This window comes from Boleophthalmus pectinirostris, unplaced genomic scaffold (assembly GCF_026225935.1).
Source record: "Boleophthalmus pectinirostris isolate CB_2022bp ecotype Guang Dong unplaced genomic scaffold, ASM2622593v1 HiC_scaffold_19, whole genome shotgun sequence".
NCBI lineage: Eukaryota > Metazoa > Chordata > Actinopteri > Gobiiformes > Gobiidae > Boleophthalmus > Boleophthalmus pectinirostris.
Window position 1 is genome coordinate 38,833,694 of NW_026571140.1, and position 14,548 is coordinate 38,848,241.

Consider the following 14,548-nt stretch of genomic DNA (forward strand, 5'->3'; position numbering starts at 1 on the left):
AGTCTCTATAGTACAGCTCAATGTCAAAAACGCTGCCCTCTAGTGGCCCATTTTAGTCCAATACCAACAACTGAGTCTTAAACTAACCATGTGTCTCTTAACTACACTGAAAAAATTGTCCAAGAGGGGTTGTTCAAATTGCAAAACAAATTTGACAACAATAACATGACTTTTTTACATTTCTCTGTCCAGCATGTTTAAATCTTACAAAGGTCACTTGATTGTGGCCGATGTCAGACCTGCATGTTTTAATCAGACTGAGGAAACTTGACTTTATTATAATCTCTGGTGAGGCTGCTCCCTCTGGATTTCTCCTCCTCAATTTTTTGGAGGGAAAATTCAAATGCAGCCGGACACAGGACAGATACAGGAGCAGAGGACACACAGTGTGGAGCAGGAGGATTATGAGAGCTGATCTGGAGGTAAAACCTTTTAAAGATTTTATATGTTTCTCTGGCCTAGAATGTCGTCATTGTTAAAACATGTTTGTGGTGTTTTATTTGAAATTTGAGTTAATGTAAGGACTGTTTCCTTGAAACAAATTGTTTTTGACTGTCCATCTACAAGAGTGTGACAGTTGTACTAAGATTTGAATGTGTTTGTTCCAGAGTCGTCCACAAACAAAGAGTTAGGTCCAGAGCTCTGCTGGAGCTGTGGGGAAGTTCATGAATCTGATGTTTCAGGAAAAAGGAAGATGTTTGAGAACCAAAAAAACACAGAGCACAGATGAACAAAGTAAGTAAACCAACTAAAATGATTTTAAACACATTTTTGAAAATGTATTTCTATTGAAACAGTTTTCGTGTTTCTACAGGGTGATGTGGCACTAGGAGACTTTATACCAGATGCCCTCCCTGTTACTGCGTTTAGAGGAAGAAAAGCAGCACATGGTGAGTTTTGTTTCTGCAGATACACTTCTAATGTTCTTGTGATTCTGTTCTGGTCCATTATTGTATTAATAAGTGCTTTAAATGTATTTAAACATGTACAACAGAGTAGATCATCAGAATGTGATCATCATGTGTTATTCTGTGTCCACAGGCAGAGACCAGAGCTTCTTCACTGGAATAAATCTTCACACTGTCCAGCTCCAAACTGTGTGTCTCTGTCCCTGTGCTCTCTTTGTGTTTGATTCTGTTCAAGACAATACAGAACTGTGGAAAACTAAAGACTGTTTTTGTATTCTTTTACAGAATTAGATCAATTAAATTAAATTATACATACTTATACATTTCAGGATAAGGCAACATATGATAAATATGCATATTCAGCATGATTTGATCAAATTTCATCAACATGAAAAAGTGACGTTCATGTTCGGAGAAAAATATGTGTAGAGAGGATCAAAATAAGTTTCAGAGCCTAAACATTTTATTGCATGCAACCGCTTTCCAGAACTTTTTTGCGCAAATCCAGCAACCTTTTCTTTTCAGTGTATTTAAAAAATATGTCAGCTTTAACTTGAGAGAAGACAAACATTTACTCACGGTTTAAGTTTGGAGCTCTTCGGGTTTTGCGGATTAAGACGAGAGTTTAAATGAGCTAAACTAATACAGAGGAAGTTGTGCTGCTTAGTCCCCTGCCCCTGACAGGATACATGAGTGTGTTTTGGGGGGGAGGTATTTTCAAAGAGAGAGAGGGAGAGGGGTGGAGAGATAGAGCGGTATTAATAGCTGACCTTCTTGGTCCACATTGAGAAACTAGAAACTCAATGGGCTCAAGACACACTAACCAGATGTCCTCAAAATGAACCACAAACTCATTCTTTGGTCCATTTTCGCTCCAGAAATATTAAAGTAACCATTCAAAAAGTCAATATTTATAAAGTTTTAGATTACCAATACGCACCTACTCCTCTTTCACGAGCCAATGCCAATCCGGGTCAGAGGGCTCAGGCGGAAAACTATAAATAATATGGGATCTAAAAATGGCAATCTTATAAAAGCATTAACTCAGCAGAAAGCAAAATATTATAAAAAATATCTGGGTCAGTGATTTTTAAACTAGGACTAATGTTGTTTACAGTTCGAGCCGCTTTGTTTACAAGAACTCCTCCTGACCGAGATCGGAGAAAAGGTCCCCGCGGTTGACCCACGACGCGCTCGGATCCACCGGCCGATGGATGGGTCAAATGCAGAGGAAAAACGGAGACGGAAAAGAGATATAGATGTGGGCCAACGTGAAGCTAAAAAAAGCCGTTTGGGGCGATGGAGTCCAAACATTCAGAGGTTAGAGACGAGTATTAAAAAGGATCTATTTTAATACTACTGTAACCGACCGACTACTCCAGAGTGACGGGGCTCGTGATGTTTGTTATTTTTTCCAAATATATTTTATTAAATTTTTTTGATTTTTTTTTTTAATATTGTGGTCTTACGGCCACACAAAAAATGCCACAAAAAATATACAAGTGTACAAATGCCACATTTAAACCCCCTCCTCCCCATTCCCAAACCCCAAGTTTTTCATACTTGTGTCATTGTCTTGTTACTGAGCAAACCTGATCTAATGAAATGTTCTCTGTTTTACTTTGATCCTTCTCCTTCTAACCTAACTTCAATCTGTACATTTGGTAAAGAACTTTAGGTTGAAACTTGCAACTTGTTTAACTAATATATCATAAGAAATGTACAATCATATAGAAATAGTACAACAGATCCCAAATAGAATACATTTACTCATATGGAAGTACAAATAAAAGTCCTAAAATAGCCAGGAAATCACAATATTCTTTCTTTTATTATTACAAAAAGACAAATAAATAAATACCATAAATAAATGTACAATACAGCTGTGTTTAAAAGATGTCTGCAAAGAACAGAAAATGAAGTGGCTTGTTTGTAAATTACATCACAGAAGAAACGTCCTTTTGCCTTTTATTTTGTTATAATGTAAAGCGAAAAAAGTATGATTACAAAAAGCTTTCTAGTTTCCTGTATTTGCTTAACTTAAAATACGTGTATTTAAAAAAAACATGTGGATCACTCAGTGTGATGAAATGAACTGAAGTTAAAACTGAAAAAATAAAGAAATCTTGATTTATACGGTTAAGCAAGGCCAGGCTGCCAGGTTAGATAATACAAGCAAAAATATATATCTTAATACTTTTTTTTTTAAAGATGCAAAGACAGAAACTTTGTGTGCGTTGTTGTCTGTTTTGGGAGATGACTTCAACTAATGTTCACTTAAAAGAGGGGGTATTTTACTTCTGTGGGGTTAGGATTATACGATAACTAAGGATGTAACAATACCCGGATCCCTCGGTACGATATTTACTGCGATATTTTGTGGAGGCTGACCAAATTGAGAATATACTACTTTGTCCTTTTAAAAAAGCATTGACAAGACTTTGGTTCTGTCATAATCCAAAGAACTAAGATTAAAAAAGCGCTTAATAACAGTTATTTCTTCATAAAGTCTGCACTGAAACAGAGCAAAGGATCATGGTCTATGTAGTTCCATCCGTTTTTAGCTGTAGCTGCACCAAAACAATGAATTTAAGCAAAGAAAATTGTAATTCGATATGTTGTGACAGCAAACGATATCACTGTGAGACTTTTGACGATACGATATCACGATATTTCGGTTATTGTTACACCTCTACTGATAACACATAACATATTTAGATCACCATGTTTGAAAACTCTATATTCAGCAAAAACAACGTTCTGAGTCTGTTCCTGCTCTTTGCTCTTTCCCCTCCAGAGCGTTTACCCCAACACCGTGCTTCCCGCTAATGAAACTACAGCACATCGCATCAGGTTTGTGAAGTTGTTGTGTACAGTTTTGCATCAACGTTTTGTATATTTATGGGAATTATCATGTGGGAGCGTGAGTGAAGTAGGCTTTTGGGCTGAGTATTGGACAGCCAACCATAACAAAGATTTGAAAAGAGACCAGGAGAGATCGCTAGATTATTCAAACATACTCTAGCGGTCAAAAGTTTTAGAACATCACACTTTTTTCAGTTTTTTTCAGATATAACAGCTGAACACACTCGTGGCTCGTTCTTTTTACGACAGAAATCAAATATTCTTCAGAAAGTTCTTCCCAAGCCTGTCGCAGAAGTTTCCATAAATGTGTGACACTTGTAGGTTGTTTGACTTTCACTCTTCTGTCCTGTTCATCCCAAACCAGCTCGATGGAGTTTAAGTCTGGACACTGTGCCGCTGGACACTCCATGTTTTCAAGTTTTACCATCTTGTTCTTTTTTCCTGAGGTAGTTTTGGCAGAGCTTGGACTTGTGTTTTGTATCTTTTATCTTTTTTTTTAACCTCTGTCTGTTCAGTTTTTACCTTTGCACCATTTCAAACTCTTCATTGGACTTGCACAACTTGAAATGCAATAAATAACTGGAAAAATGAGGATGTTCTAAAACTTTTGACCGGTAGTGTACACGAATAGAGGTGTGCAAAAATATTGAAATATCCATATTTTTTGTGTAAGAGCTGCAATTGTGTTGATATTTTCACTTTTTTGATGAGTAAAATGGGTGTTTTTCATATTAACTTTGCACAGACTTAGTGGATTTAGTGGCCTTTTAGTATCACAATGATGAATTAGCCTTTATTTTTCACTGAAACGTGTCAAATCATATTGAATTGAAAGCGCACTGTATCGCAAAATGTATTGTATCGTGGCCTATGTATCGAGATATGTATTGTATTTGCAACTTCTTAATGATACCAGGCCCTATCCATGGATCATCTATGGAGATCTAACACTTCTTCAGGCATTTGTGATGAGGAAAGAACGTTACAATGTGGTAAAAAAGAAAAAAAAAGTCATAATACCCCCTCTTTTTCTCAGAATTTTCAGGCAGCGCATGGAGGCGAAATAGTCCTTGGTTTGTGGGAGTTTGTGGGAGTTTGCCGTCGTGAGTGCTTCTAATTTCCGGCGTTTTTGATCGTCTGTATTGAGCAGTTCTAGTATCCAAAAGTCTGTTTGATGGCCTGGAGGTAGAAGCGGTTCCAGCCTTCTCGGGTGCTGTCCTCAGACCCGGAGGGGACGCCCTGAATGTCCACGGAAAGACCCGTCTCTCCCCCTCTGTCCTCAAACAGAAGGATCACTGTGGCAAAGTGGTCTAAGAGAGAGAGAGAGAGAGAGAAGAAGGAGAGGACGAGAGGAAGGTGAGGAGAAAAAAGTGAAAGGAAGAGAGGGAATGGAGTAGGAAGAGAGAGCGAAGGAGAGGAGAAGGAGGGGAGGTGAAGACAGAGGAAGAAAGAGAAAGAGGAAAAGAGGAGGTGAAAGAGGGATAACAGAAAGACAAAAGAGTAAGAGCGAGAGAAAAAGAAGAGGAAAGGAAGAAGAAGAGAGTAGATGATGAGTTTTCATTGTCAGTGGTGTAACATTTAAGGAAACATTTGAAATAGTCGCCTCTTTGGACTAGGGGTGTGCAAAAATATCAAAATATCAATACTGAATCGCCTAATGTGATGATACAGAATCGATATCGAGGGCTGCTGTATCGATATATCGCCAAGAGTATTTTTTTGCTGTGTTTTACAAAATTATTTTGTTACAGTGCTACAGTTTTGTTGCTTGTTTAGAGGAAGGAAACTCATTTTTACTGTTTTGATGATTAAAATGTTTGTGTTTCAATTGAACTTTGCAGAAGAAGTGATCTAACAAACACTTTTAGTACCACAGCTTTGATTTATCCTTTGTTTTTATTGAACTGTGTCAAATGGATTTGGAATACAGTCGTCCCTTCACTATAACGTGGTTCATCTTTCGAGGTCTTGAGTTTCGCAGATTTTTTTGGTATAATTTTGCATGCTTTTTTTTTTTACAGTGTATGAACGTGCATTGTGTTCCTCCCCCTGCATCCTGATTGGCTAAGGAACTGTAGACCTTTGTTAATCAATCTCCTCTGTGTTGTGTCTCCTGTACAGTACCGAATGTGTTCAGATTGAAAAATTTACATAAATGTTCGTTCTCTAGCAGTGTGAGTCTGAAGTGCTGTATGTTTGCAAGTTTTCTCCTCGACAAAACCCACAATGTCGTCGAAATGTTCTGCACCAACAAAGGCTCCTGTGTTCACACCCAAAAGACAAAGGAAGATGCAAACCATCGCACAAAAATTTGGACTTCTGAACACGCTGAAGGAAGGCAGAAGTTACCCGGCTGTAGCGCATTACATAATAAATTAGTCTTCGGTTCGTTACATAAAGAAGCAGGAAAATAACAATAAGTTTTAAGGTTTTACGGGCTTAAAACATGTATAATAATTGTAAAAATGAAACTGACTACTTGGCGGATTATTTTTCGAACATAACCCCGGCGATAAACGAGGGACCACTGTATATCATATTGAATCGAAAGCGCACTGTATCGAGATATGTATCGTATCGTGGCCTAAGTATCGACGTATGTATCGTATCGGCAACTTCTTAACGATACCCAGCCCTACTTTGGACGCACTTACCTTTGGGCCAAGACCTGAACCTCCACTTCATCTCGATGCCTTTGTCTGGAACCTGCAGAGACAAATACAATCAACTGTCTTGCCCAATGACACAGAAACAGTACATAATATAGAGTAGCCAGTCCTTTCTGCTTGGTCAGATTGTTCAGTTAAATATCTGTGTGTTTTTATCACGGTCTGTGTCTCACCAGCTGCACAAACTCTCCGCTCACAGAACCGTCCAAGAGCTGGAACTTTCCTCCGTTACGAGCGTCGACCTGAGCGGGTGAACGAGTGAAGATCTGCACAAACTGAAGATGAAGAGGAAGAGGAGAGAGTCAAGCATTGTTATAGAGCTTATAGACCTTCTACTGTGAGTCTGTAAACATCTGCGCAATTCAAGTCTCTGGAGTGAGCTTCACGAGGCTTTAAATGAGACAGAAAACGTAGAATGCTGCACCTCTAAACAATTTTTTTAGGGCTGTAGTGAAGTAGAAAGTGTTATATTTGCCTTTCTAATGTTGTGAAGTCATAGCCAGGCTGGCGCCACCTAGTGTCTCCACTCAGTTTCATTTCTGTCCAGCAACTAGGTCAGGAATCTACATACACTAGATGGTTTACAAAAACCCAGCAAGTGCAAGTTCGGGCACCAGCCAATCAGCGAAGAGCCATATATTCAGTGTTGTCAACGATTCATGAGATCAAGGATTTAAGGCCAGAATAAAGAGAATGTTTGCTGAATTTTATCAAGGGGAAAGACGTTATTGTCCTTCTTCCTATGGGATCTGGGAAAATCTTAATATACCAGTTGGTTGCGTTAGCGGCACATTACATACATCATGACCAAATAGCAGCGATTGGTTAAATGAAAAAAAGTACCCGCCTACTGTCGAGTGAATGAAATCTAAAGCTGCGAGGTCAGGCGGTTTCTACGAAGTGAAACAAAGTAAAACTGGCTGATGAATCAGGCTAGTGGAGTCAAATTAAAGTGCTCAACTATGATATATAGAGTACAGATCTTCAAAACCTGTAGTAAATTTACTTTGTTATTGACCACCTTGGATTATGTGTAACATTTTTTCAATTTAATTTCTCTCCAGTGACTAGGTCAGAAATGGGAATACACCAGACCAGGGGTGTCAAACTTATTTTGGTCCGGGGGCCATATCCAACCTACTTTGATCCCAAAGGGGCCGGATCAGAAAACTCATGTCATATAAACCCCAAAAACAATAAGAATAACAATAAGTACAAATATTTGTGCAGAGAAACGCAAATCTATTACAGAAATCTTTTTTAACTAATGAACTCTTTTACAAAATATTATAATATTATGAACAACCTGAAACTTGATGAGGGTGTCACGGTCAACAGTCAAAATGATCATCCTTTAAGAGCGTTTGGAAAGAGACAAGTCTTCATTTGTGCTTCTCTGGTGGGAGGGGCCACGTACAGAGACGCTGGAGACGCTGCTGTGATAAACACTGCAGAAAATTACCAAGATTTTAATAGAAAATATAATTGCCGGGCCGTATGTTTCACACGCCTGCACTAGATGGTTTGCAAGAACCCCGGAAGTTGTAGGCCATGCATCGACCAATCAGAGAAGAGCTGTGAAGCCATGACGTCAAACTCAAGCGTCTGTCTGTGTCCCTTTTGTGGAACAACACAACAGTAAACAAAGTGTCGAGATGGATGTAGATGAAGACAGACATTCAGTGTTGGCAACAGTTCCCAAGATTGAGGATTTAAAGCCGGAACAAAGAGAATGTTTGCTCAATTTTATGAAGGGGAAAGACGTTATTGCCCTTCTTCCTACGGGATTTGGTGCATTACAGACATCACGGGCAAATAGCAGCGATTGGTTAAATAAAAAGGTACTTGTCTACTGTCGAGCGAACGAATCCTAATGCTGCGATGTGAATGAATCAGGCTAAATCACTATGGCAAAGGTCCAAAAATCTTTATCATTCTGAAGCTCTTGCCCTTAAATAGCCTTAAATGTCCCTTACGTCTTGGCTGATGAAGGTGGCGTACACTTCGTCTGGTGTGGTGAAGAACGTCTCCTTCAGTTGGATGTGTCCTGTCGATGTTTTTGCTGCACTGCAGGTGGCGCCACTGGACGGAGCGGAGCTGATCTGTCAACACGAGTCAGATTTAGACGTCAGATCAGATGATAAAGACAGTTTAGGATTAAATAAGTAAAGGTTTAGAGAAATCCTATAAGGTCGTACCTGTGTTTTACTCTGCACCTGTGGTTTGCTCGGAGCTGGAGGGGGCGGGGCTTTTGGTCCATTGGCCGTGGGCAGAATCATCCCCTGACTGAACTCTGAAGAAAGAAGAAGAAATACAGTAAGTTGTAACAGGGAACGAGCACTTAAATTATTGACAGGACCAGAGTGTAAAGCAGAAATAATTTAATATCCAGACTAACAGACTGGGGAAAGTGTCTCAATTGTCGAAACAGCTGATGCATCCAGTTTTTGCCAAATTTATTTGAGTGAATAGTGCAGGCAAAAACAAAATCTTCTGATCAAAACGGGGGGAGGAAAGAGAGAGAAAGGGAATGTTAGTCCTTTACTGCTGTTGTGTTTGTTTTGGTCGATGGACTCAAACGTGTGTGAGGGGTTCAAGATTTGGATTTGTGAGTTTGTGAACTAAGAAATAGTCACTGTGAAAATTCCTCTTGCAGGGTAGTAAATAGTACAGAGTAGAAGTAGAAGTGTTGAGGTAGTACTAGTGTTGTAGTCTAGACCGCACTAATCGAGACCAAATGGTCCAAGAAACCGGGACTAGACCAAGACCTCTGACAGTCGAGACCGAGACAAGACAGAGACCATGGCCCATCGAGACCAAAACTAGACCATCTTTGTAATTTTCTACATTTATTTGTATTTTACAGTTATTTTTGGCACATTTATATCAATGTTTTTTGTAAATATATCTCCATTTGATTTGGTTAATGTTCATTTAGGTTTAAAATAGGCCAAGCAAACTGTGCTGCACTGAAACACTCTGCGCCTCTCACCCACAGTTTGAGAACCTCTTCTTTAATCCGACTTCCAGTGGCCCTTTACAGGAAACTACTTCAAAGTGAAGAAAGTGGGGTTTTTTTGTGTGTTTTTTTTTTCAAGTTACATGATCTTACTGGTTTTTACACTGATATTTACCCTCTGCACATTTACCAGCCGTTATGAAATATTAGCACACTCGTCTAGTGTCAGACAAGACCAAGACCAAGCACCATCAAGACCAAGACAAGACCGATACCAAATGCCGTAAAAAAGCAGTCTCGAGGCCAGTACTACAACAGTAGATAGTACAGTATGTAATAGAGTCCTTTACCAGTCTTGAGCTGTTTGGTGTAGTTGTCCAGGGCACGGCGGACTTCAGGGATGCCTTTGGTCTTCATGAGCTGCACCAGAGGAGTGGGGGGGTGGTCTGCACACAGCGCCACAGAGATCTGAGGAACAGAGGAACATCACACATGGTTTTGTTCAATTAAGCCTCAATAAAATCAATCTGAGCACAAAATAAAGTAGATCTGTTAGAATTGTGAATGTGCTGTGTGCGTGATAGAGATCCTGCAAAGTGCATGAGTAAGTGTGTAAGGAATCATTATAATTATAACTCACGTCCAGGTCGTCTGCGTCGTTTTCGTCGGACAGATTGGCCACGTCCACGGTCCCTCTGTACTTCACTCCAGTCTTGGCCGTTCCTGAAGAAAAAGAAGAATATCATAAGTCTCTTCACCTTCCCTTTGGATATGTACTATGGATCCTTAATAAATTCATATAAACAAATAAATATATATAAACCGGGCACGTTAACGCATTAATTTTGCATTAATTAATTAAGTCATTAACGCCGACAATTATTTTAATGCCGTTAACGCAGTTTTTATAATTTATTTATTTATTTTATTGTAAACATCTGTTTCTCACTGTTTTTTATTTTGAAAAAGTCCACTGCGAGCGTTTCTTTAAGTTTGACATCTTTTCTTTACACTTTTTTCACTTTTTTCTGACCACGTGAGATGCAACAAGCCTCCGCGAGCCGCGGGCTCCGGCCGGACCAGCCGCGCGCTCTGAGCTGAGCTTGTTTCTTTAGCGCTGCAGAGGGAGTCACTGATTTACCCAGATGCCACTGGAAGTAAAACTGTGATTGGTCCATTTCCATTTCATTATATTAACCCTTTGTTTCCCAAGAAATATCAGTCCAAGTTTATAACAATGATCTAGAAATTATTACTAGTGTTGTGTTTATTACTAACTGAATAAAAACTATTGAAAAAATATATTAGTAGTACAAAAGTCCATTCAAGATTTTTTCTTGAGCCTTTGGAACACCTTGAAGGCTCTGAGGGTTTCCCTCTGAAAGAAATGCTGTTTGCACAACAAATGTTTGGTTCTTTCATTTACATTTCCAATAAAAGTGCACTATACTTTACTTTTTAATTCATTAATCGCAATTAATTTTTTAAAATTTTTGCCCAGCCCTAAAACAAATATAAATAAAGCTTAAAGGTGCACTGTGTAACTTTTCTGGTGGGAGGGTGTGGCACCTTCTTGTCTCATTCTGATGTCATTACTTGTATTGTTAAGAAAATAAATTGAAAAAACCTGCTTTCTTACTGAGCTGGGTGCCTTTGTACCTTGGTTGTAAAACATTCCTAAGACGGCAATAAAATGTCCATAGAGACAAGCAGGCAACAGACCCAACTCCATGAAAGTTACACAGTGTAGCTTTAGTAAAGGTCCTTGGTTTGGTCCAGGCTCGGGTTCTGACCGGTCCAGTAGGCGCGGATGACCCACTCGTAGAAGTAGAAGAGTTTTCCTTTGCGGTTGTTGATGCAGGCCTCTCCCTCCAGTTTGCTCACGTCGGTCACCTGACACACGCCCTCTGACCCCTCAACTCTGACCTCCTGCAGCAGAGACTTCAGACGCTCCTCCGACCAGGCTGTCACGTCACGCTCCGTCCTGCAATCACACGAGTCAAATCATTTAAAGATATAAAGAAGAGAGAGAGAGAGAAGGAATTTAAATAATAAACTGGCCAAAATATCAATATAAGAGTCCTGGCAGTGTGGTTATAATACTGCAATACCTCATTACTTTAGTTTTATTTAATTAAATTTGTGTCGGTATGTGTATTCAGTTATGTTGATTATTGTATTTTGTTAAATGTTATGTTCTATTGTGTAAATTTAAAACTAAAACTAAAAATAAATAAATAAATAAAAACAAGCAATACAATACTTAATACCACCATAAAACATGATTTGTGTGGAGTTAAAGTTCTGCTCAAAACATTTTATAGAGGATTTTTTGTCACCTTGTATTGACATCCTGGCCTGAAAACATGCAGTACAAGTTGAAAGGAAGAAACTGACACAGTGTTTGATGAAAAAAATAATAATTGTAAAATAATATTTGTATTTCATTTTAAAGATGCAATATTAGGGATGTAACAATAACCAAAATAATGTGATATTGTATCATCAAAAGTCTCACAATAATATATTGGCCTGTCACAATATATCGAATTACAAGTTCCTTTGCTTAAATGTATGGTTTTATAGTAACAACATGGGGAACTACATATCCCATGATTCATTTCAGTGCTTTTTTTCATGTTTTTTTGACTTGAATTCTTGGAATTATGATGGAAATAATTCACACCAAAATCTTTTCAAGGTATTTTAAAAGCAGAAATGTGTCCTATCTACAATTATATATCAGCCTCTCCAAAATATCACAATAAATATTATACTGTGAGAGGCATATAGTGATAATATTGTACCGAGAGATTTAGATATCGTTACACCCCTGTGCAATATGTGACTTTTCTGGTAGGGGGTCCACCACCTGCTTGTCTGCGGAGAGTCATCGTATAATACACAGTATGACACAATATTATTGTTATAAATCAAATATCATTGTCTTCACAGATCTGACCTGTAACTTGGCCTGGTGCCTTCACCTGCTCCTTGTCTCCATGGAGATAGATAGCTTAATGCCATACTGTGGAATATTCTAGGCAAAGCAATAACATCTTATAGAAGACAAGCAGGTATTCATTTCATAATTTCATTTCTCTCCAGCAACTTGGTCAGGAATCAGAATACACTGGACAGTTTACAAGAACCCCAGAAGTTGTAGACTGCACACCGGCCAATCAGTGAAGAGCTCTGAAGCCGTGATGTCAAATTCGTCACACCTGTCTGGGTCCTTTTTGTGAAACAGCACAACAGTAAAGAAAGTGTCGAGATGGATGTAGACCAGGGGTGGGCAAACTACAGCCCGGGGGCCATATGCGGCCCTTTAATCTTTTTAATATGGCCCTACAAACTTGAATAATAATAATAATAATAATTTTCAGTGTTTTAAAAGGCATTACAATAAATAGTAAATACCGTGGGACTTGAAAAACGGATATTTTGTTGCAATGCTTTGTAATGACTTTCAGTTGTGGGATATTTCAATTTCTACGTATCACATGTTATTTTTTTCTCTTATGAGGTGGATTACCAAAACACTCCATCCATCTGTTCCTGGTCCAGCCCTTCCGCCAAATTTTAGAACCCGTTGTTGCTGACGAGTCAAAAAGTTTGCCCACCCCTGATGTAGACAAAGACAGACATTCTGTGTTGTCAACGATTCCCGAGATCGAGGATTTAAAGCCGGAACAAAGAGAATGTTTGATGAATTTTATCAAGGGGAAAGACGTTATTGTCCTTCTTCCTACAGGATTTGGTGCTTTACATATGTCACGACCAAATAGCAGCGATTGGTTAAATAAAAAAGTACCCGCCTACCGTCGAGCGAACGAATCCTAATGTCTATCACTGTCAAAACTAAGTCCTCATGTTATGTAACTAGTGACCACCGGGCTTTTGTGTGACAGAACCTGCGACTACAACAGTGAAGTGAGAGTAAACTGATCATAAAAGAAAAAAAAACAAAGACACTATAAAACGTAATAGTCAATAATGTAACTATGAAACTCACCAGTGCCAGTTGTTCACATTCGTGGCGTCTGCTCGTTCCTCCACGATCCACCGGGGGTCGCCTTCTCCCCACTTCGCCATCGCTCAACAACTTCAAAAACCTCAATGATCCAACTGTAACTAAACTAAACTCAAAACTGGACACTAAATATTCAAATTCTTGTAGTAGTTGTAGTAATCCGAGTACACAGGTTGAAGTATAGGAGCCAGTTGAAGTAATAGTTGTAGTAGTAGTAAATAGTGGCTTGTATCTTCTGTAGCTTCTGGAGTGACTTTAGGCCTATTTATATCCTGCTTCAGCATGTGTCCAGGCTGGAGAACTTACTGGAGCTCTCTGCTTTAAATAACTTTAGTGACCCCTCCTCCTGTGAAGAGGGGGCAGAGAGGCCAAAAATACTATGCAAGTAAGAGTACTTCAAAATAAAAGTACAGGTAGTGGCAGTAAAAGGTAGTTTGAGTCAAAGTAGTGCTCCACGATACTAAAATTTCCAACTGGATTTAAGGGATAGACTTGATTCTCGATACTGATTCTGATACTACGATGTTAATAAAACACTATAATGTGATTTTTAACATTTAATCATGGTACTTTCTTTTTTATTCAGTGGTCCAGGGGGGTGTACTAGTCTATGTGCTCTTATATTTGTTTTGATGCAGCTCAAGATCATTCTAAAGATTTTCAGGAAAGCTTCATTTCCGTCCTGTGAATGTGACTTTTTTAGTATCGATACCTGCTCAAATGAGTGTCTAGTTTTGATTCAAGTTTTAGTGGGGCTGGGTATCGTTAAGAAGTTGCAGATACTATACATGTCTCGATATATAGGTTACAATACAATACATATCTTGATACATAGGTCGCGATACGATACATACCTCGATACATAGGCCACGATACGATACATACCTCGATACATAGGCCACGATACGATACATATATCAATACATAGGCCACGATACGATACATATCTCGATACATAGGCCACGATACGATACATATATCAATACATAGGCCACGATACGGTACATATATCGATACATAGGCCACGATACGGTACCTCCCCTGATACATAGGCCACAGAATGATACATATCTCGATACATAGGCCACGATACGATACCTCCCCCGATACATAG

General features: G+C 38.9%; 1 protein-coding gene across 1 annotated transcript; it reads right to left on the minus strand.

The window, feature by feature from the left end:
* Positions 1-2,545: 2,545 nt before the first annotated feature.
* On the minus strand, positions 2,546-13,496 carry LOC110158179 (activator of 90 kDa heat shock protein ATPase homolog 1-like). The gene is made up of 9 exons (XM_055154649.1): positions 13,417-13,496; positions 11,195-11,385; positions 10,042-10,124; positions 9,752-9,869; positions 8,641-8,735; positions 8,419-8,544; positions 6,616-6,717; positions 6,428-6,479; positions 2,546-5,083 (listed from the first exon to the last, which is right to left on the minus strand). The coding sequence occupies exons 1-9, from the start codon at positions 13,494-13,496 to the stop codon at positions 4,926-4,928; spliced, it is 1,005 nt and encodes a 334-aa protein (XP_055010624.1). The 3' UTR covers positions 2,546-4,925.
* Between the last annotated feature and the right edge of the window lie 1,052 nt (positions 13,497-14,548).

Bases quoted from the DNA above. Each gene is read 5' to 3' on its own strand.
- LOC110158179 (XM_055154649.1), bottom strand. From the start codon at position 13,496: ATGGCGAAGTGGGGAGAAGGCGACCCCCGGTGGATCGTGGAGGAACGA. The intron at 11,386-13,416 runs GTGAGTTTCATA...GTGTGATTGCAG, and splicing joins AATGTGAACAACTGGCACTG to GACGGAGCGTGACGTGACAG. The intron at 6,718-8,418 runs GTAAGGGACATT...CTTCATCTTCAG, and splicing joins CCACCTTCATCAGCCAAGAC to TTTGTGCAGATCTTCACTCG.